The sequence below is a fragment of the Danio rerio genome, chromosome 13 (genome assembly GCF_052040795.2).
Source record: "Danio rerio strain M-AB ecotype USA chromosome 13, GRCz13ab, whole genome shotgun sequence".
NCBI classification, from domain to species: Eukaryota; Metazoa; Chordata; class Actinopteri; order Cypriniformes; family Danionidae; genus Danio; species Danio rerio.
Genome location: NC_141033.1, coordinates 26,826,605 through 26,849,686, shown reverse-complemented (window position 1 = coordinate 26,849,686; position 23,082 = coordinate 26,826,605). Strand labels below are relative to the sequence as shown.

General features: G+C 36.1%; 1 protein-coding gene across 2 annotated transcripts in view; it reads left to right on the top strand.

Moving 5' to 3' along the window:
• rhoua (ras homolog family member Ua) overlaps positions 1-23,082 on the top strand; it is a 40,837-nt gene that overhangs the window by 4,444 nt on the left and 13,311 nt on the right. The window contains exon 3 of one of the 2 annotated variants that reach the window (XM_087277850.1): positions 1,510-1,578. In XM_087277850.1, the coding sequence (XP_087133976.1) occupies positions 1,510-1,578 (69 nt within the window). 2 annotated transcript variants of the gene reach the window in all.

Here is a 23,082-nt window from a genome sequence, read left to right as displayed (position 1 = left end):
GTGCAAAGACATGTGGTACAGGTGAATTGAATTAGCTAAATTGGTCGTAATGTATGTATGTGAATGAGTATGTATGGATGTTCCCCAGTAATACAGGAGTGTCCAAACTCAGTCCTGGGGAGCCAGTGTCCTACATATTTTAGTTCCAACCTCAAATAAATCACATCTGAACCAGCTAATCAAGCTCTTTCTACAAAAACTACCGGGCAGGTAGGTATGTTGAAGGTAGTTGTAACTGAACTATGCAGGACACCGGCCCTCCAGGACCGAATTTGTGCACCCCTGCAGTAATGGGTTGCAGCTGGAAGGGCATCAGTTGTGTAAAGCATATGATGGATAAGTTTGCAGTTCATTAAATATATCCAACAAACGCTTTTCTTTTGATATTTCTATGGTGTTAGTGAGGCCAGCAGTGGGGCGCTCAACCTGCTGTCTGTTTGGGTCTTAATGCCCCAGTAAAGTAAAGGGGACACTATGCTGTCAGTGAGTGCCATCTTTAGGATGAGAAGTTAAACCGAGGTCCTGACTTTCTGTGGCTATTAAAAATCCCATAGCACTTCTCATAAAGAGTAGGGGTGTAACCCCTGTGTCCTGGCCAAATTCCCTTTATTGCCCTTTACCCATCATCTCAATCCCAATCATCCTCATCCACTCAATTGGCTCTATCACTGTCTCTCCACTACACCAATAGCTGGTGTGTGGTGAGTACACTGGTGCCATTGCCCTGTGGCTGCCGTCGCATCATCCAAGTGGATGACGCACACAGGTGAAGGTGTAGAGAGACCCCCCTCATGATTGTGAAGCGATTTGGGTGTATGGCCATACACGATAAATGCTCTATATAAATACACATTACATGACATGTATAATACGCATGTGGATGACAACACTATGCAAGGGAATTACACACACAGTTGTTCACGTGGTTTATGAGGACTCTCCATAGGGCGTTATTTTTATACTGTAAAAAAACGCTTATATGACCTTATCCTACCGCTACTCTTAAACTCAACCCTCACAGGAAACCTGTGGCAAAATTTTAATGTCAAAGACCACATTAAGTGTGATTTTTAAGCATTTGAAAATAGGACACAAGGCATGTCCTCATAAACCACATTGACAGTGTAATATCTTTGTCAGACTCATGTCACTTTACATTTTTGTCCTTGTAAACCAGTCTTTAAGCAATGGGTTTAGGGGTAGTGGTAGGGTAAGGTCAAATAAAACATGTTTTTTTTGTGCAGTATAAAATGCATTACAATTATGGAGAGTGCTCATAAACCACATATACAAGTGCACACACACACACACACACACACACACACACACACACACACACACACACATAGATGTCAGGCCTATAAATGACTCAATATATTATGTAAAACACTTAAAAAAAAAAACCTTTGGGCATTTTTCTGTCCACTGATTTTTGCAATCCAGAACATTAAGTGTTCATTTCTGATGTTTATTGCTTCTGAATGTTTTTTTTTTTTTTCCTTTGGGCAGGATGAGTTTGACAAGCTCCGGCCGCTGTGCTACACCAACGCTGACGTCTTCCTGCTCTGCTTCAGTGTGGTAAGTCCCTCCTCTTTCCAGAATGTGAGGGAGAAGTGGGTGCCTGAGATCCGCCGGCACTGCCCGCGGGCACCAATCCTGCTGGTCGGCACTCAGTCTGACCTCCGGGAGGACGTCAAAGTGCTCATCCAGCTGGCCCAGTACAAGGAGAGACCAGTTGAACCGCAGGATGCCAGCGTGTGCGCTGAAGAAGTCCAGGCTGTGTCGTACATGGAGTGTTCGGCGCTCACACAGAAAAACCTGAAGGAGGTGTTTGACACGGCTATAGTGGCCAGCATCCAATACTCGGACAGCCAGCAGCAGAAACGGCTAAAGAAGAGGACACCCGATAAAATGAGAAAGCTCTCCGAGTCCTGGTGGAAGAAATACTGCTGTTTGGCTTGAAGCGAGAGTATGATTGTATACTGTTTGACTGGAACTCACTTTTGCGGATAGAAAGAGACTGCTTTATGAGACCGTGTTAGTGGATTAACTGGAGCGCAGGTGGCTGTGAAATGAAAAGGATGGTTTGGAAAGAATCATAAAGACTCAAAGCTGTCGGCTACGTTTTGGAGTTAGGAAAGTCCCAGGTTAACCTCTAATACTCATGTGAACAATTCAAGACGAGAGCCATCTGTCTTTCTTTACCTTATCTCATGTTGAAGAGGGTTTCAAGTGGACTTAAGGGATGCTTTTCTATCAGGAGATCTAGTTTAGTCTGCCAGAATGTGCTTTTTTTAATTCAGGCTCTGTGAAAAGCAAAACTATTGCTTGGTTTAAGCAAAACCATTGCATTTTATTGCCGTTTTAAGGCTTCCACTACAGTACATGAACAGGATTACTTTCTACTCGTCTTGGAGGAGTGATTCAGATATACTCAAGTGCTCCGTCTTGTGTCTGTCCAAGCATTAAGTGTGATGTGGAGTACAAGCAGATGTTTGGACGGAATATCAACTTGACATGGCTGACATTTACCTTGTTGTCCTGTGAGGGTGAATGATTGTCCAATGCAGAGACAGCAGGCTGTTTTGTTTACATTTGGAGTTAAGTCCAGACTCAAACACACTGTGAGGGGTCAGGGTCCCGCTTTGTAGGTTGGTTGAATGTGTATCTGGTCATTGAACCTGGTGCTTCATCAAAAGCGAGATGTTTTGAGTGGAGCGTTTCAGTGCTGGCAGGAGGAATTTGTGTTCTTCGAGGTTAATGGGAATGTACACTATTGTTTGAAAGTTTGGGGTTTGCAAGATTTTGTATTTTATGCCAACTCTTATGCTTACCAAGGCAGCATTTAATTGAGTTTAATGAACAGTAATACTATGATATATTCATTCATTCTTTCATTCATTCTTTCATTCATTCATTCATTCATTCATTCATTCATTCATTCATTTTCCTTCATCTTAGTCCCTTTATTCATCAGTGGTTGCCACATCAGAATGAACCGCCAACTTATCCAGCATATCTTTTATATGATTAATATATTTTCAAAAATAATTATTCTTATCCTGATAAAGTGGATTTTTCCATCAAAAATCATCCTGATATGCTGATTTGGTGTTCAAGAAACAATTCTTATTATTATGAACATTGAAAACAGTTGCTTAATACTTTTGCGGAAACTGTGATGCATGTTCCGGATTCTTCAATTTTTTGGAAAGTTAAAATTAGTCTTTGCTGTTACTTTTGAACAATTAAATGCATCCTTGCAGAATAATGGCCCATTTCAACTGGGTGGTATGGTACAGTTTGCTACATCTTTATGGCCCTTTCCACTGTCAATAGGTACCTAAAAGTGAACCATACCGTACCACTTTTTGGGTACCTAGCATGATAAAAGGGTATCAAAAGGCAGAGCTAGATGCGCTATTGGTTTACAAAGATACGTCACTCACAGAAGTAGGAGAATGAAAACAAAAAAAGCACCATTTTTAAATGTCACAGCCGAGACATTACACCGTTATAATATAAACATATAATAACAAGCCAGGTTCGACCTGAGCTTAAACAAACCTTGTCGTCATCTTGATGAACAGCCACAAAGCCAAGAAGAGCAGAATCTACCCTGTGCCTTGTAGTTGTTTACAAAGCCGTTTAAAGCGCGATCGGTTTCACTTTCTCGCTTGTGCTCGCCGAGCGTCTATATTTAAAATAACGAACTTCTTGAGCTCATATTAATAACGTGCGTGTGATTATTGAAGTGATTCTGATGTCAGATCCTTTCAGAGATGGACAAACGTGAGAGTGAAGCGTGAAAAAACAGGAGAAGCCTGACAATACGAAGAAGCGAATGATTGTTCCAGAAACCTAAAATATACTGCCATGTTTAATATTTATCATCACCTTTTGGACTATTATGAACTCAGAATGAAAGAATTGCTTTCAAACAGAGGCTACATGTGCTGGTGAACATCTTTGATCTGCAGTTATAATCAAATCATGTTCATAGAAAGGTTAATAACAAACATTTATACACAAGTATTTATGTGTATGCAGCATCTGTTTGATGAGAAATGCTTCTCATGATATGTGAACGACCCATAAAGGTTTACTTTGACACTTCCTCCAGCGAGAATGACGTCAACTGAAACTTTCTGTCAGATACAACACATTGGTACCTTTTTGGCAGTGGAAGCGCAAGCCTGATAAAGGTGACCTGTACCAACCCTTACTTTACTGTACTGTACCTTTCAGTGAAAACAGGCTATAAATGTGTTCAAAAAATCTAATTATCCCAAACTTTTGAATGGTAGTGTATGTTGGTCAGTTTTGGATGGAGAATTTTTTTGTGGGATCAAGAGTTTTCAGCAATAAATAATGTTTGAAGTTAAATTTTATTTTCTGTTAAAGCTGATTAAATATTTGTGCCTGAAAATTCTACCATTAAATTCCCCATGGTCTTGCTGTTTACAGCACCTTTTTAAGGCGAAATGTGTAATATCTGCACCATTAGTGGCATCAGATGTAATGGAATTACAATCCTATTTTTTGAGCTGGATATACAGTAATAACAATCAATAATATTTAGGAGTGTGGCTTTTATTTCAAAGTTACTTATTGATTCATCTCAGTTCATTCAGTTATTTCAGAAATTGAGGATAGTGGTAGGGGTGCAGACATGTCACACTTGATCTTTAACATAAAACATTTTGGAAATAACCATCGTTGCTTAAATGCATTTTGTAGAAATCTTTACTTAAAACAGCAGACATTGCTTTTAAAGCATGTATTTGATCAAGTCATGCATTCCCAGGGGATCAAACCCATGGTCATACACTGTTAAAAATAAAAGCTCCTTACAAGAATCTGTGATTCCAAGAAGAAACTTTAACATTCATGGAACAAAAGGATCTTTCTAGTGGAAATTGATTCCTAATTAAATGAAAAATCGTTTCTAATAATGCTCTTTGCAATAAGAACAATAGCTATTTTTAATAAAATGCTTACTGAATACTTTCTTGGGGAACAAAACAGTTCTTTAATGGCATCACTGCAAAAACAAACTTTAATGGCTGAATTTTTAAGTGTACTTGTTGTGTATTTATCACCACTGAACCATGTCTGTGGTCTGCCACGCCATTTTTGATAAGCACTGCAGTCCTCCTATTAAATGAATTCCATATAAATCGTGGAGAGTTGTTCACGTTTTATCAGGCTTCCAAGTCAGATAAACAGTGAAAGTCGCCTGCTGCTACAGTATATGCAACAAGAATGAACATAAGCTGAATGACACAGTAAGGAAAAGTTAATGTTTCACCTCGTAGGCTGGAGGAGGTGTGGAAGAATCAGTACATTTTTCTTTCATGAGCACAGAATGAACCTGGAAAGAAATCAAGATGAGTTTTATGCTTGCCGCTTGTCATGTTAGAACGTGGCGAGGCGTTGAAATGGCATTGAGAAAAGGTTAGTGGCTCCCAGCAAGTGATAACAGTGCTGTAAACCGCAAGTGTTAAAGGTGGAAAAAGTGAAGCGTTGAACCCAAAGCAAAACAACCATATTGATTTTAAAGGGTAGTTCTCTCATTACTTACCAACCTTTATGTTGTGTTGAAACCTATTTGACCTTTCTGTGGAACACAAGTGGGTTTCTTTCGGTCATTCAGTGAAAGTGAGTTGGTTTAAGTGTTGTTTTAGACCCTAATGAACAGAAACTTCTTCTTTTGTGGGCCACAATTTAACAAAAGTCATACACATTTGAAACAACATGAAAGAGAGTGAATTGGATGAGCTATTTCTATAATCATGCACATAAACAAGAGATGTATAGGCTTAATGTCACAGTGCATTGTATTTAATCATTCCCAGAACACTTGTAGTGCTGCATATATTTTGAATCATCTCAAAGTTGCATGTTTTGCAAACAATGGGCCTTTTAGACTGACCAAAGCATCCGAGCGCTCCAGTGCTCTATACTTTCACATGGAAGCATCAATGACTTAGTTTTTGACAAGTTGGCAGACACATGGTGTGTTTATTCACTGCTTTGATTTGCATTGCAGTGTTGTATATTGACTGTGCGAGTGAGCTCATCCCACCAGATGCAACTGCTCAGGGTCTGGTGGTCGTTCGGACAAAGCAATAACAGAGACATCCCTGTAGATTATTATCTTTCTCAGAATAAATATACTTTTTGTCTACTCGTTGTCTGTGTGCGTCTTCTTGCAGTGTTCTATTCGTTTTCTTGGGATCTGTTATGAAAAGCTATCACTGAAGGGGATAATTACATAATCTCAGTGTCTTTTATGGTTAATACTTGGTAAACACGGTCTTTCCTGCTGAAATAACGAGGTTTAATAGTGTCTGTTCATATAGGGTTGTGTGCAGGTCACTGTCTGGAGTTGCCTTATAATTACAGATGAGATATTTTCTTTTCATGAATTCGTAAATGATACAACCGAGATATGCAGAAGAGCATATCTGAATGCACAACATTTCGAATCTTGAGGCGGATGGGCTACAGCAGCAGAAGACACCAACTGAGGCTACAATTCACACAGGCTCACCAAAATGGACAATAGAAGATTGGAGAAATATTGCCTGGTCTGATGAGTCTCGATTTCTGCTGCAACATTCAGATTGTAGGGTCAGAATTTGGCGTCTATAACATGACAGCATGGATCCATATTGCCTTCTGTTAACGGTTCAGGCTGGTCATGGTGGTGTAATGGTGTGCAGGATATTTTCTTGGCATACTTTTGGCCCATTAATACCAATTGAGGATCGAGTTAATGCCACAGCCTACCTGAGTATTGTTGCTGACCATGTCCATCCCTTTATGACCACAGTGTACCCATCTTCTGATGGCTACTTCCAGCAGGATAACACACCATGTCATAAAGCGTGATATCATTTCAGACTGGTTTCTTGAACATGACATTGAGTTCACTGTAGCAACAAATCTGCAGCAACTGTGTGATACTATCATTATGGAACAAAAAAGGAATATTTCCAGTACCTTGTCGAATCTATTCCACAAAGGCTTAAGGCAATTCTGAGGGCAAAAGGGGGTCCAACACATTACTAGTAAGGTGTACCTAATAAATTGGCCGGGTAGTGTATATCATATTACATATTATATATATTAATCTTACTTTTATTTTATTTTCTCAATATGTGACTATATCTCACAATTTTCAACATTACATCTGAAAATGTGATTTTTCAGACCCCAAGATTTGATTTTATATCTAACTAAAATAAAGAACTTTATATATCACATTAGCATTTCACATCACATTTCCACGTTCACACATACAGACTTTTTATATGAAAGGGATCATATGTGAACAGACCTATTTTGAAAATACCAGTAAATTTCGTTCCATCGATTTTCAGTAAAAAAAAGTTGTAACGTCCTTGTGAACAACGCATATTTGACTTTTTTGGTTATTTACTAATATCACTGTGTTAAGATAACAAAAGTGCCATTTTCACATCTGTCACAGATATGACATCTATAATGAGTATTTTTCGTCATAAATGCAAAACTGTTAAATAAAATAAAATATATTTTTATTTTTTGATTAGCATTATTTCTTTTGGTTTGTACATTTTAATTGAAAGAATTTTTACAAATGATGTTGTTTACTAAAACACATTTGCTAATTTATATTTTTGGATCCCTAAACTTCGTGGTTAGTTGTTTTGTAAATATAAACAGATGTATTAATATACTATTAACATATCCATTCTCTGTGAATCTTTTTTTGTTTTTTTTTACAGTTTTTACTGCAAATGCCACATCTATTGCACTGGAATTGGTCTATATATATACATATATACAGTTGAAGTCATAATATTAGCCCCCGTTTTCTGTTTAACTGAGAGCAGATTTTTTCAGCACATTTGTAAACATAATAGTTTTAAAAATTTATTTCTAGTAACTGATTTATTTTAACTTTGTCATGATGACAGAAATAATATGAAATAATCTTTGACTAGATATTTTTCAAGACACTTCTATACAGCTTAAAGTGAAATTTAAAGGATTAACTAGGTTAATTAGATTAACTAGGCAGATTAGGGTAATTAGGCAAGTTATTGTATTAGGATGCTATCGGGAAAAATATAGCTTAAAATGGTTAATAATATTGTCCTTAAAATGCTGTTTAAAAAATTAAAAACTGCTTTTATTCCAGCTGATTAAATATATGATTTCACTAATGCTTAAACTGTAGTCCACTGATTATCAGGAAAGCAAGAAGAGCCTTCTGTAAATGTTTTTAAAGCCTTAATTCAAATAGACCAGTCTTTAGCTGCAGGCGTTGAAATGACTGATGCAAGCTTTGTCAGATTGCTTGCATTATTGCCAAGGCCTTGTTATATCTGGCTTTCATAATCACGTTTCCACAATTCCTCAAAACAATTAAAGTGGCGTCTGGGTTCATTAGCTCCACTATGATGTGTCCTTGAACATCTGACATGCTGTCTCTGAGCTCTAGATGATTAAAATGCTAACAATGACATGTTTTGGGCTTCTTTTATCCAGTTGCTTTATATTGCATGATCTTTGTGGCAGTTGAACAAAGCAAAACGTCAATTTGAAAATCTCTCAACCGAAAGTTCTTGTGCTGCAAGTAGCTTTTAACATTTGGGCCAGAATGAATCAAAGATGACAGACTATGATTAACCTTTAGTTTTCTCTGGAGTTTCATACAGCTTCCAATGCAGAGAGCTGAAACTCATTGTCCACTGACTCAAAATTCTTACATTGTAATAGAACATTTACTGTGTTGATGTCAATTAAAAATGATTTACAGAAAGCTATACATTCTTCTTATATAATGTCTTGTGAATTTTTATGTTTTCCAATTGCGATTCATTATAAATCACACAGTGGCATATTCTCCAGCCAATTTAATCAATGCAATTGTCTTGCAATGTGATTTTATAGCTTAAAATAAGGCTTTTTTACACTTGAAGTAGTCAACCCTGGGTAATGTTAAAACATAGCTAAGTCTAATCCTAAAATATCTTATCTTAATGACAAAAAACACCAGCAAATTAAGGAAAAATCTTCATTTGTTTCATCGGAACAAACATGTTGCAAATCAAAAAGCAAACAAAAAGCATGCTAAAAAATTTCATAACGCAAACAAATTAGGAAAACACGGTGCAATTTGTCATAACACATGCTAATAGTACAGAACGCAACGGAAAAGTTTTAAGGGGATCCAAAAACTTGACCGACCTGGCTATTTAGGTTATGGTTTTTGGGGCTAATAATATACAAAATACAAGGATAAACAATTATAGGATATTACAATAAACAAAAAGCTCACCTTTCAACTGAGCAATAGTCACAGCACAATAAACAAATCCCAGCCAGGTCTGACATGGTTTTGGGTCTCTTTGAAACATTTCCCTTGTGTTCTGAGTTATTTGCTGTGAGAAATTGCTGGATATTTCTTAACTTGAATTGGCAGCACGTTTTCTTAATTTCTTTGTGTTGTGTTAAGATGTACAACATGTATGCTGTCAAATCGATGAAGATCTTTTTTTAATTTGCTGGTGTTTTTTTTTAATAGCATTTGTTTTCTTAAATTGCAGCACGTTAAGCTCTCTCGGCCACCATAAAAAGACTAAATAATATATTACAATATTATAATGTAATAAGACTTAAAGTTACTAATGCAAGCTTACGGAGTATAGCAGAACAAACTATCTTGGTTTGAGACGTTTTCACCTATTTTTTCTATTTTAAAGCAATGGAATGAATATAAAAATGCAATTTTTCTATTTTGTAAAATGTAATAAATTGTATAAATGTGTATTTAGCTCCGGCCCACTGTCAGAAAGTGCTTATCTCCAGGGTGCGAATTATACATTGTTGATCGGGTATATTCGGTAATATACCTCAGTGAACCAAAGCTATATATTTAATTCAATTACATCTAATTTATTAATCAAACTTTTGTTTTCAGTGTTTTAAGGGATATTTAGTGGTTCTCGGTGACATTTGTGATATTAAATAAACATTGACAGTTTTGTATTCCTGCATCTATTGATGTATGACCATGAAAGGCACTTTTTTATTTTAAAAAAATTATTTAAATTTATTCATCCTTCCATTTGCGAGCGTATAATAAAAGGCAAACTATGCATCTACTTATATGGACACTACAGTACAAATGGCTGTTTTACAAGAAACATGTTTTTATGAGCACTTACCCTTTCTGTTGGTGCTGTTTGTTTCAAACCACTAAATTAATATTTTTGGCGCAGAAATGTATTCACAATGTTATGAACCATTATAGGGGTGGTTTAATGTATGTGTTTACATTATTTATTATTTATTTTCATTATTTATATTAAGGCGAGGCAGTGGCGCAGTAGGTAGTGCTGTCGCCTCACAGCAAGAAGGTTGCTGGTTCGAACCTCGGCTCAGTTAGCTTTTCTGTGTGGAGTTTGCATGTTCTCCCCATGTTTGCCTGAGTTTTCCCCACAGTCCAAAGACATGCGCTATAGGTGAATTGAATAAACTAAACTGGTCGTAGTGTATGTGTGTGCATGTGAGAATGTATAGGTGTTTCCCAGAGATGGGTTGCAGCTGGAAGGGCATCCGCTGCGTAAAAACTAGCTGGATAAGTTGGCGGTTCATTCCGCTGTGGCGACCCCGGATTATTAAAGGGACTAAGCCGACAAGAAAATGAATGAATGAATGAATGAATGAATATTAATTAAAATGCAGATCGGAGCAAACTATTTCTTAAATATTAAAGGACAGACCCCCCAAACATCTTGTTTTGATGATCTTCAGGTCAATTGTTAATTAGTGGGGTCAGATCCCCACAAACCCCCCTGTAATTAGCACCCTGCCTATCTCCCTGTGCTTTTGAAATAAATATTAGTGTATATTTCAAAAAACTTTAAACATTTTGTTTCTAATAATACAAACAACATGTTTAAATGAGTAGTTTAATATTTCTCTGTCATTCTTAATTAAATTATGTCATTCAAAGTACTTAGGGTTGTAAAGTAGTTCACTTCTTTCCATTACTAAAACCATTTTGTCCAATTAAATTACATTTCTTTAAATCAAAGTCTGTAATGTTGTGATTTTCCTTGTAGCTTTGGTTAATGGCTCTCAACACACTCTTTCAGAAATAAAGGTGCAAAATCTGTCATTGAGGCGGTACCTTTACAAAAGGTACTTTTTTGTTCCCAACAGGTCCTTAAAGGTAATAACCTAAAAAGTACAAATCTGTACCTCATAGTGCCTTAAAGGGACAAAAGTACACCTTAATGTTACAAAAGTAAACCTTAAAGGTGCAAAAGTGTATCCTAAAGGTACTTATGTACAACTGTAAAGTACAAAACTGTACTTTTTAAAAAGGTACCGCTCCAGTGACAGATTTTTTACCTCTATTTCTGAGTGCACAAGAAAAAATGTATGGGGAAAAATACCTCCACCATTGCTGCTAAAATACTGGACGGGCACTATTTCACTCTATTGTAAATTGTTACACAACCTTCTTGTCTCCCAGCGTGATTTTCTATCTGACAATGTGAACTTTTCAGATTCAAAATGTATTTGTTTTATTTTTTTACTCTGAAACATCATCCATATAGTTGTGCATTCAGCATAAAGTCAGCAAGTCTGCCCGTGTTTAGGAATATTTTGACACAGCAATACAAGATGCAGGAGGATTTGCCCCCTGGATCCTCCTGATCGAGCAGGAAATGAAGGTTCAGTCATAGAGGACAGACAGGAAGATTGCCAGATATGTTTATCAGGGAATGTCATGGGTACAATACAAGCTCTGTACATCTTTCACATATGAGGAAGGTTATCAGCAGCCACAGGGACTGTACTGTGCAGTAAATCAATCTCTGTGCTTGTCATGTGTGTTTAAAACCTTGGGAAAATTCCAGCGATACTCAGCTATCACTTCACAAAGTAGCTCTGTGTAGTTATCATGCACACATTCATGGCAAACACAATGAAGTGCTGGCCTGTATTGTGCTGCGACTGCTGACGGTGCAGGTGAAGGTTATGATGACAAGATCACGCCTTGTCTTAAGGCAGGGTGTTGATATAATTGTGTTACAAATTAACTAATAATTCACATCACTGAAAAAAATGATTCATTGGATTTACTACTTTTCCATATAATTATTTTCTTAGGGGGGGTTTTACCTTTAATTGGGATAGGACAGTAGATTCTACAGACAGGAAAGTATTGGGAGCAGAGAGGGGGAAAGGTTCAGCAAAGGAGCTCAAGCTGCGAATCGAACTCAGGTCAACTTGAGCACCAGGCTGCTACAGTATATGTCTGAGCACTTAACCAGTAGGCTATTGGCGCAGACACTAGTTTTTTAAAAGTAACTGGCAACAATTTATATGGGCTGAATTTAAGGGAACAAATAAAATTTTGTATTGTTTGACTTTTGGAAATTACAAGTTTTTAACAGTATTGGACGACAATTTGAAAATTGTTAACTATAAATAAAATAAATTGTAAACTATAAATTGGTTGCAACCAGTTTGCCTAAAATGTGTAGTAAATCCAATTAATGCACTTTTTCAGTGTACTTTATCAGTTGATTGGTAACTTTAAGGCAACACGGTGGCTCAATGGTGGCACTGTCGCTTCGCAGCAAGAAGGTCACTGGATCAGTTGGCATTTCTGTATGGAGTTTGCATGCTCTCCCCATGTTGGCTTGGGTTTCCTCTGTGTGCTCTGGTTGACCATAGTGTATGTGTGTGAATGTGTGTATGGATATTTCCCAGTACTGGGTTAAAGCTGTAAAACATATGCTGGATAAGTTGGCGGTTCATTCTGCTGTGGCGACAAGCAGAAGGACAATGAGTGAATGAATGACTTTTTTCACTGTTTTTAAAATTAGAATTTTCTCTTTTTTTACATATTAGTCAAATATATGTATTTAGAGGATTTTGAGATTTTTTTTAATCAAGCAATAAAGTAAATCAATAATCAATAAATCAATAAAATACTCTGAATTTTGGTGTATGAACACCAAAACACTCATTTTGATAAAATGTTTTTGAAGATGTGTTTTGCAATTGAAATCTGCACACATTTCTGAAATGCAACAAAAGAAACAGAGGTATAGATCACCCAGAAATAAAAATAAAAAGATTTTTAAAAAAAAAGTGCTTTCTAACTTTGAATGTTTTTCCTCTCTTGAAGGAAGTAAGATATTCTATTTTGTAAATAAAGCAAAAACAAAAAAAAAAAAAAACATTGACATCCATAGTAAGCAGTGTTGGGGGTAACACATTACAAGTAGTGCAAGTTACATAACTGTACCTTCCTAAGTAGCAAAAAAAGTACAGAATTACTTAAAAAAAGAAATATTTGAGTTAGTCGGCACAAATAGCCCACCATGGTGCTCATGGGGACCAGAGTTTGATTCCCAGCTTGAGGTGCTTTCCCTTTCTCCGCTCCCAATACTTTCCTGTCTGTAACCTCCACTGTCCTTTCCACTTGAAAGTGAAAAACTTAAAAAAATAAAAAACCTTTTGAGTTACTTTTAAAAAATGTGATGTGAGTTACTTTATATTTCCATTAATAAGCATCTAAAAATAAATAGTTGAATCAAAATTAATAAACTCACGTTGAATCACTCACTCAAAGAGAATGCATTCATTACTTTGAACACATTGAAGAAAAGGAAAAGTGTATTCTCGCAATGGACAGGGATTTTACATAACTAATAATGAATGTTAGAGAAAGTTTCTTTTGAAAGTAATGCATTACAATATTGAGTTACTCCCCCACAAAGTAACTACTTGTGTTTCTTAGTTACTTTTTATGGTAAATAATGCATTATGCTACTTTTGCGTTATGTTTTATTACCTGGCTGAGGTTTGATCTCTTTCAGAACTTGTTTTTTTTCTTTTCTTCTTTTTAAACGAGGAGCTCTGCAGTTAACAAAGCACTGTGTAACCTACATATACAATTACCTTTATAAAAACACATCAAAATACATAAATATATAAATGTATTTTAGGATAATGTTATCCGAGAACTTCCTGACCCCAAAGCTATATAGCGTATGTGCTGATTATTGAAAGCAATGTGTTTACTACCTTTTTACTATTTGTCATAAGTGAAGTCACTTTCCAGTGAGACTATAATCCCCTTTTCCTTTTCACTGATGCATACAAAATAATGAACACATTCTCGCATTGACTGCGTCATTCATGGACATTCATACTTTAATTTTAATTCAGCAATTTAAAAAAAAGAATTAATTTGACTAAAAAGTAACTCACATTACATTTTCAAAAAAAAGTAACTCAAATGTTATGGCCTAATTTTTAAAAAGTATATGTTACTTTACTCACTACTTGGAAAAGTAATATTATTATGTAACTTGTGTTAGCCCCATCACTGCTAATAAGACAAAAAGTACAAAGGATCACAAACACATTGCAATAAACTTTCATTAATCTCTATTTATGGTATGCATAGCTGTGTGTTTTTTTTAAACGTAAATGAAGGTGTATGTTTTACAGTGCATTGTTAATTGCCAAGCTTCTCTATTTAAAACCTGCAAGTTTTGAAAGAGTTCAAGCCAGATAACAAAAAGTAACGCAAAAGTAATGTTATGCATTACTTACCTTAAAAAAAAACTAAACTCAATTCAATTCAATTCTCAATTCATTATATAGTGCTTTTACAATGTAGATCAGGGCTATTTAATTAGTTTATCATGGGGGCCGGTTCATAAAAAGCATCCCAATTGAAGGATCAGAGAGATATGGCTTGCAATATGAGCATAAGAGCCCATATGTGGTACTTTACTCCTTAAGTCACCCACGTTGGATTTTTCTCCATTAAAATGTTAATATATTTTATTTTTTAACTACATAATGTCAGTGCATTGTATATTTAGTTTTTTTTTTTTTTTTGCAAACATTCAAATGTTGTATTTCAAAGCACAACGAAAGCACTGCATAACAATTAGGGATGCACCAATTGTAGATTTTGGTTGTCCGATTATATATTCTAAAGAACAATCATGGTTTTACGGTTTCCATGTAAATTTAAGTGAAGTTTATTTATAAACTAGTTTCGAGAGGAGCACCCGCTTATGATTGATAGCAGCTGGTCCACGTTAGCTAACACTGATTCACCAATCAGACGACTCCTTAACCACTATTAATAACCAATTTATCTTACCTCAGCCAACTTGGTCTTCAAGAATTCCCCCTTCCACCCCTACTCCTCACATTGCCTTGTTAGGGCAGCACGGAGGCCTAATGGTCACAGCAAGAATGTCACTGGCTCAGACACTACCTAACCAAGTTAGTATTTCTGTGTGGAGTTTGCATGTTCTCCCCATGTTTGCGTGGGTTTTTAGCGGGCTCGCCGGTTTCCTCCCACAGACTAAAAACATGTAACATAAGTAAATTGACAAAACTAAATTGACAGCATAGACACTCCATAGCATTCATAATCTACTTCCAACATTATCAAGCAGGTGGAGTTCTCGAGACCTACCTCTCGGACTCCCCTCTCACCCTGCAATGGGCGGGAACCCCGGGCTTGAGGATCTCACGAGCTCAGGGCTCTCTCCCGGGACAGCATACCAAACATGCTTCATAATCAATCATCAGCTAAGGGCGAACTCTTGAAGCTTTATATTAACTAAGTATTTGAATGAACAGTTGTTATCATCTGCATTCATACATAATCATTTTAATGATTTGTAATAATTCGTCTAACAGATCTTTTGTTCACATTGCATAAGAAATAACAAACTTGCATGTGGAAATGGCACGATATTTGCCTGCTGCTATAGTTAATCCAGTGTGTGAGTGCGTATTAGCCTGGTGTATGAGCTCGGAACTCGGTCACAGGCGGGTGTTCAGGCTGGCCCACAGGATCAATGCGGGACTCGTCTGTCACTGTTGTCTTTCAGGAATCAGTCTCATGCACTCCACTCCTCCATGACCACCACAGCATCTGCTCAGGATACGGCCTGGTCCAGGATTATGGATACCTTGGCATAATTTCTTCACAGGTCTTGGATCGCATCAACAGAGCTACATAATCTCTAGAGGCCTCGGAATGAGTATCACCAGGTGAAAAGCACAACTAGTAACTTTTTGGGGGAGTAACTCAATATTGACATGCATTACTTTCAAAAGTAACTTTCCCCAACACTGGTAGCAAGAACAAAAACTATTATGGAATTAGGACAGGTGTATGAAAAGTGTATTTTTGCTGCAGTGTATTTTATTAATTCAATCTTCCATCTACCAAAATGTGATTCTCTGGTGGCCCTTCCACTCAGCCTGGTGCTTTGTGTGATTATGGGTCAGGGTTGAAGGATCTGCATGCCAGTGTTCAGGCTCCTACAAAGCACTAATCGCGCAGTGAATGCAGGCCTTTTGACGGCCGCTGACAAGCTGAGGGATTCCAGAGGAGCACGGTGTCTGAGAAAGCCATCGCCACGTCCCGTGTAGCCAGGAGAAACTATTTTCACTTGCTTCATTTCGAAAGAAGAATAACAACCCCAAAAAAGCTCTCTGACAGATAATTTCTGACTCCTACGCATAGCTTTTGCTTCCATGGATAATGCGAGGTTGCTGGATTTAATTCAGCGATATAAAAAGAATAAAAATAAATGCGGGTTATCTCGGCGTAAGGTTATCATTCAGGGTTTTATGACCGCAGGATGCAAAGCTGTCAGTATTGTGGATGAAAAACAATGAAGGAAGACAAAAGTTAAAGAGCCATTCAACCACATCAGCAGAGGTTTTGAAGATGTGATGGGCCATGATTACAATTTTGGTTAGTCTGCATTGTAAACAATTTTTTAAGACATCCTTTATTGTGGAAAAAGAAGTGAGAGAAGTGTTTGTATGCTCTTCATATAAAGTAATATATTGAAATTACATTTCCAGATTTTAAAATTATTGGCAATATTTATAAATGTAAAACACATTATATATATTTAACTGTTTATTAAACTTTTAAAGATATAACAAAGTAATTTTAAAGAGAAATTTAAACAAATTTTATTCCCACCCTGACCCTCTAAACAAGATGAAATTACATCTAAGAGAGAAAAGAAGAAATAATAATAAAAAAATTAATAAATAAAAAGAAATCATTCAATAAATGAAAAAAAACTGTACAGAATACACTTACTTTGATAACCCAATATTACAAAAAATAATCCTCAGGTAGTTATACAGTGTACTTAATTACATTTTCTGTGCAATTGAAAGGTCCTAAAATTTAAATTGAGACTTTGTAGAGATACTGACATTCTCAGAAAAGAAAATTCAAAATGGGTCCCATGTTTTAGTAAAACCCCTAGTATTACCGTTTATTGTTAACCTGATTTTTTCCAAACAGATGAACTTTATTGCATCTTGCAACCAGTTGTCAAACCTCTGGGGAAATATTTGTTTTTATAATAAAAGAATACACTGTCTTGTTAACAGTGTCCAATTTTTTATACTCTGCAAAAAATGCTGGGTTCCTGTAAAAAATGCTGGGTACAATCGATTTGTGTTCGAACAACGTGAAGGAATTAAATTAACTTATTAGTTTTTTCTATTTCTTTTTTTTTGCAAATTTAAGTGGAGTGAAGATAAAACAATTAAGTTCCCACCCCCCCCCAAAAAAAAAATCAAGAAATGTGTGGTTCAACTCATTCTAACAGCAAACATAATCTTTTTGAAAACATTTTCTTTTCACCTCTTTTTTTTACCTCATATTATTTAATCATATTTTATAAATATATTATATTATATTATATTATATTATATTATATTATATTATATTATATTATATTATATTATATTATATTATATTATATTATATTATAATTTAGCAGTTTTCACCCAAGCATTTACTCTGTGCTAACAATAAATTCAGACAAATGAAAAATAATTATTCTAATTTACAAGAATTTTGATTTAGGCTTTTGAAACCTTCATTACAAACTCACTGCTAACAGCCATTTATGTAACTGGTCTTTTTGACCAGTTAACTTTTGAGCTTCAGCCCTTGTGACGGCTCTTCCTCCTACGTGTTTTTCTCGACAGCAGTTTCACACGCTGTTGGAGGCAGAGCAGAAGGGAGGAAAATACACAATAAAATGGCTCAGGGTAAACTTGCAATCCCCTTACACTTATTAAGTTGCATAACCCCAAACTGTCACCCAAATTTTCACTGAAATTAGTCAAGGTGCTTAGTTACTGGAAAAAGAGACAAGGGGAAAGAGCAAGAAGAAAAAAAAGAGACCCTTTTTATGAGAACATGTGCTGACTGAATGAAAACTCATGTGTTTCTATAGAGCATTGTATCTAAACAGTGTGATTAGAGTATAGAGGACAGCTGCCATCCATCCGTGTCACTGTAAAGAGCTGAAATACACCCTGATCCATGTCTTATGTAAGCGCTCTTTTGTCAGCCCCAGTTAGCTTGTGTTTTGAGTGTTCATGTGGAGGGTCAGGACAGACCAGCATCAGTTCTGGCTGCAGGCCAGCGCTTTCAAACAACACATGCACTTTATACAGTAATTGGCTCCAGGACTTTCATTTGTAAGATCTGGAGCTGCTTGCAATCATTGAAGAAAAAAGGTGAAAAATATGACGTGATACCACCCGTCACTTTACAAAAATATAATCAAAGGGGTCATGAACTGAGGGGTCAAAATTCACTCGATCATTTGTTTATATAAGATGTCATTGTATGAAATTAAGTGAGTAATATAATCTTGTTTTTCCTTTTGACATAAGATTATTTTGTTCACCTCATTTGGCAGATTATTTAGCTTGTTTTAAGGAAAAACTCACTTTTTTGAAATATAATTTTTTAAAACAAGATTATCTGTTTTGCTTGTCTAGAAAAGGCTTCTTGATTTAAATTTTTTTTAGATATTTAGTCTCGAAACAAGACAAAAAATCTAAGTAAGAAAAGTGCAGTGCATTATTGTAGCTAATCTACTAAATTGACTGGTTATTAATTGTGTCACTTTATTACATAATGGTGTGGCTAAAGCAAGCAGCAACTTCCCGCTCTCCCTCGTGAAGCAAATATGGAAGTGACTAAAACTGCAATTCATCAAAATTCACTAGTCCTGGCTCCATATAGAGCAAATTTCTATTGAGCCTACTGTTAAAATGGGCAACTTTACAGCAGAAAAAAAAGGTGTTTACAGCCTGGTACAGCCTGGATTTGGTTCATATGGCTAATATTATCCTTCATGAGAACTGTGAGGGGGTTAATTGTTTTACAACTCATCCGTTTTGTTTATATTAAGTTATATTAAGTCTGTATAACTAAGGGCGTAGCCACTTGAGTGACAGATAGGTCTCGCTGGTCACTTCACCTGAACTGATTCCGGCTGATTAGCTGCTGAACTCTGCATATACAATGTATTTTTGTTTTATTTTATGTGGCTTTACACAGTCAATTGCAATTCAATTGGAATTATTTCTTACAATTATGATATAGCATGCTGTGTGCAAAGTAAACAAAATGCATGCATGAAAACACTGACAAATTGAGAAAACATCTTTACATTGCCATTAATGTTCACAACATATGAAAAATGTGCTGCAATTAATGCAGACCACAATGGAAATGTGTTGGTGAGCCCAAAAAGTGACAAACCCAACTACTTCCTGTTTAGAGTCAGTGGTGTTGTCAGAGCTCTGAGTGGGGAATTTCTTTGTTATTTCATGATTTGATGGTTGTAGGGTTGTTGTTTGCATATTTTTAGCTCAAAAAATCTGGTGAATTGAAACATTGATCAGAATCAGAATCAAAAAGAGCTGTATTGCCAGATATGTTCACATACGGTGGGACACGCAGTGGCGCAGTAGGTAGTGCTGTCTTCTCACAGCAAGAAGGTCGCTGGGTCAAGCCTCGGCTGGGTCAGTTGGCATTTCTGTGTGGAGTTTGCATGTTCCCACTGCGTTTGCGTGGGTTTCCTCCGGGTGTTCTGGTTTCCCCCACAGTCCAAAGACATGCGGTACAGTTAAATTGGGAAGGCTAAATTGTCCGTAGTGTATGAGTGTGAATGATTGTGTATGGAAGTGTCCCAGAGATGGGTTGTAGCTGGAAGGGCATCCGCTGCATAAAACACATCCTGGACAAGTTGGTGGTTCATTCCACTGAGCGACCCCTGATTAATAAAGGGACTAAGCCGAAAAGAAAATGAATGAATGGATGTTCACATATGAGGAATTTGTTTTTGTGACAGAGCTTCTACAGAGCAACTGTATTAGAGACAGGACAAAAAACAGATAATATACAGTATATATTTTAAAATGAGAAGTAAGAAGTGAATGCAAATATACAAATAAATAAGTGTATGTGTATAAAATGTAGTGATGTTTTTATTTCACAATTACTATCATAAGGTGTTCATGAGATGGATTGCCTGAGGGAAGAATCCGGCTGGTAAATTATTATTATTTTTGTGGGATAGGGGTTCACCTTTAATGGAGAGGACAGTGGGGAGTTAAAACAGAAAAGCATTGAGCAGAGAGAGCAAAGAGTGGGAAACAGGATTGGCAAAGAAACTCTGGGATGCTGGGAATCACTAACTCGTGTCGTCGTGTGCTATGTGTAGATGCACTTGGTGGGAACTGGCAACATGAAATGTTATTTTAATGACAACAAAGTATTGTATGATTAGTGCATTAAATTAAACAAACAAAATAAACAAAAATGAATTAATTTATAAATAAAAAATAAAAATAAATATAAAATATAAATAAATAAAATATACCAAATTTGAAATATTTCAAGGTTTCATACTGTATCCTTTATATGGACATTTTTCTCATCAATGTGAATTACAAAAATGCAAAGTTTTTAAGCAACTATTCATTCAATTATTTTCTTTTCAGCTTACTCCTTTTATTAATCAGGGGTCACCTAAGCGCAGTGAACCACCAACTTATCCAGCATATGTTTTACACAGCGGATGCCTTCCCAGCCTCAACCCAACACTGGGAAACACTTTCATTCACACACATACACTACGGCCAATTTAACTTATTTAATTCACATATGCATGTCTTCGGCCTGTGGGGGAAACCAGAGCACCCAGAGGAAACCCACGCAAACAGAAGGAGAACATGCAAACTCCACACAGAAATGACCCACTCGAGGCTCGAACCAGCGAACTTCTTGCTGTGAGGCGATCATGCTACCCACTGTGCCACCATGACATCCCTCAAGCAGTTATGTTTATTTAAAAAATCAATTTTATTTTAACTCTTTATTTAAATTTTTATTGAAACCTTTATACATACAGTACTGCCTAAATTCTTACTAGAAAGAGATGGACCATATATCAAAGTTTTCTTGGAAGTACTCTATCACAGTGAATTAGTGAAAAGAAACTCAAAATCCCATCTCCCACCCCACCCATCTAACACTGATTAAAATGTTTGTGGAAGGTTCATAAAAAAACAAATTAAAAAAAGGCATACACAAATAACATTTACAATCATAATATAGAACTGGCTGGAACAAAAATTTTAAACTGAAGCAAGGTGTACATCGTCAATGAAATCAATAGAGACATTATAAAATGATTATAAGATAATTATAAAATAAATAATGAAATAAAATAATTTAAAAAAATTAACATACAATAGACTTGTAAAAATCTATTAGTTCAGTCTATCTGAAAAACGGTGTACATGGACAATGAAACCAAAACAGACATTTTAAGATAATTACAAAATAAATAATGAAATAAAATAAATAAATTAACATACAAGACTATTGTATGTTAATTAATTTATTTTATTTCATTATTTATGAAAAGTGAAAGTCCATCAGTTCAGTCTATCTGCAAAAATAAAATTAATGGTTCCAAATATTATTAAAAATGGACAATTACTAATCTATGTTTTAAAATATGTGAAAAAATATTGAGGGAGCAGGCAGTGAATTAGTATTCCAGTTTTGATGTCTCAGTTCTAGCACTTTATTGTTTCTTTGCGGAATGGAAATCATTATTACATATCCACTTACATGTTATTTTGGTCAGCTCACTCTAAAAAATAAAGGTTTTACATTGGCATTAATGTTTCCATGATTGCTCATCCATAACCTTCTGTCCCAAAATAAGATTCTTTATGATGGAAAATTCACTGCACAGTACAACTGGTTATTTTAAGAACTGCTCACTTCACAACTTTAGGAACCTTAATGTAGAAGCAAGAGAATGTTACGCTGCCAGTAATTATTGCAAACCCAGACACCGACTACAATACTATTTAACGATTTGAGCATATGCTCCCAAAATCATCATGAGATCCACCATATATTTTAAGGCTTTAACTTGTAAAAATATTAAAATGATCTCTAACTATGATGGAAAGAAAAACTCAGATTTGCATCATAAATTTTACCGCTAACACTGCGCTCCAACTCCAAACTGTTTTAACGATTTGGCTCCGGAGCAAATCTGACTATTAAATTACTACAGCATCACAGCTAGTTGAAAAGCATTTGGCTTTTAGTGCAGGGATCAATTTGTGGAAAAACTTTTTCCGCAGCAGGTGGGGGATTAGTTGTTTAGGCTAAATAAGGAAGGTGCTCTTATTTTCCTTAATCCAATTCAAATTAGACAATGAACATAGACGTCAAGCTCTTTGATGCATTGTAAAAACCTATAGTCAATATTTACCTAGAAATCTTTTATTTCCAGCTAGTATCTGTTTAATGATGTCATCTGCTGCCTTGCTTTAATTTACTATCACAATGCGTAACTTAGCCGAAGTGTCTGTCCCAGTTTGAGCTGTATAAACTGCTCTTTGAGAATTGATGTGATTGATGGTCGGCGTGTGAATACTAAACAGTGAAAGCAGTGGCATGCTGAGAGCACTACACAGAATAGGGTGAATGGTGTGTGTTTGTGTATTGCGCGCATGTTTATGTGTGTATCCTGAGACTTGCTGGAGTTCTGGACCTTCCACACAAAGTTAAACCCTGACTATCTGCCCAATGAATCAAAGCACAGGCTCAGAGAAACATTAGCCTCGCCTCCAAAGCCACAATTGATTGCACAC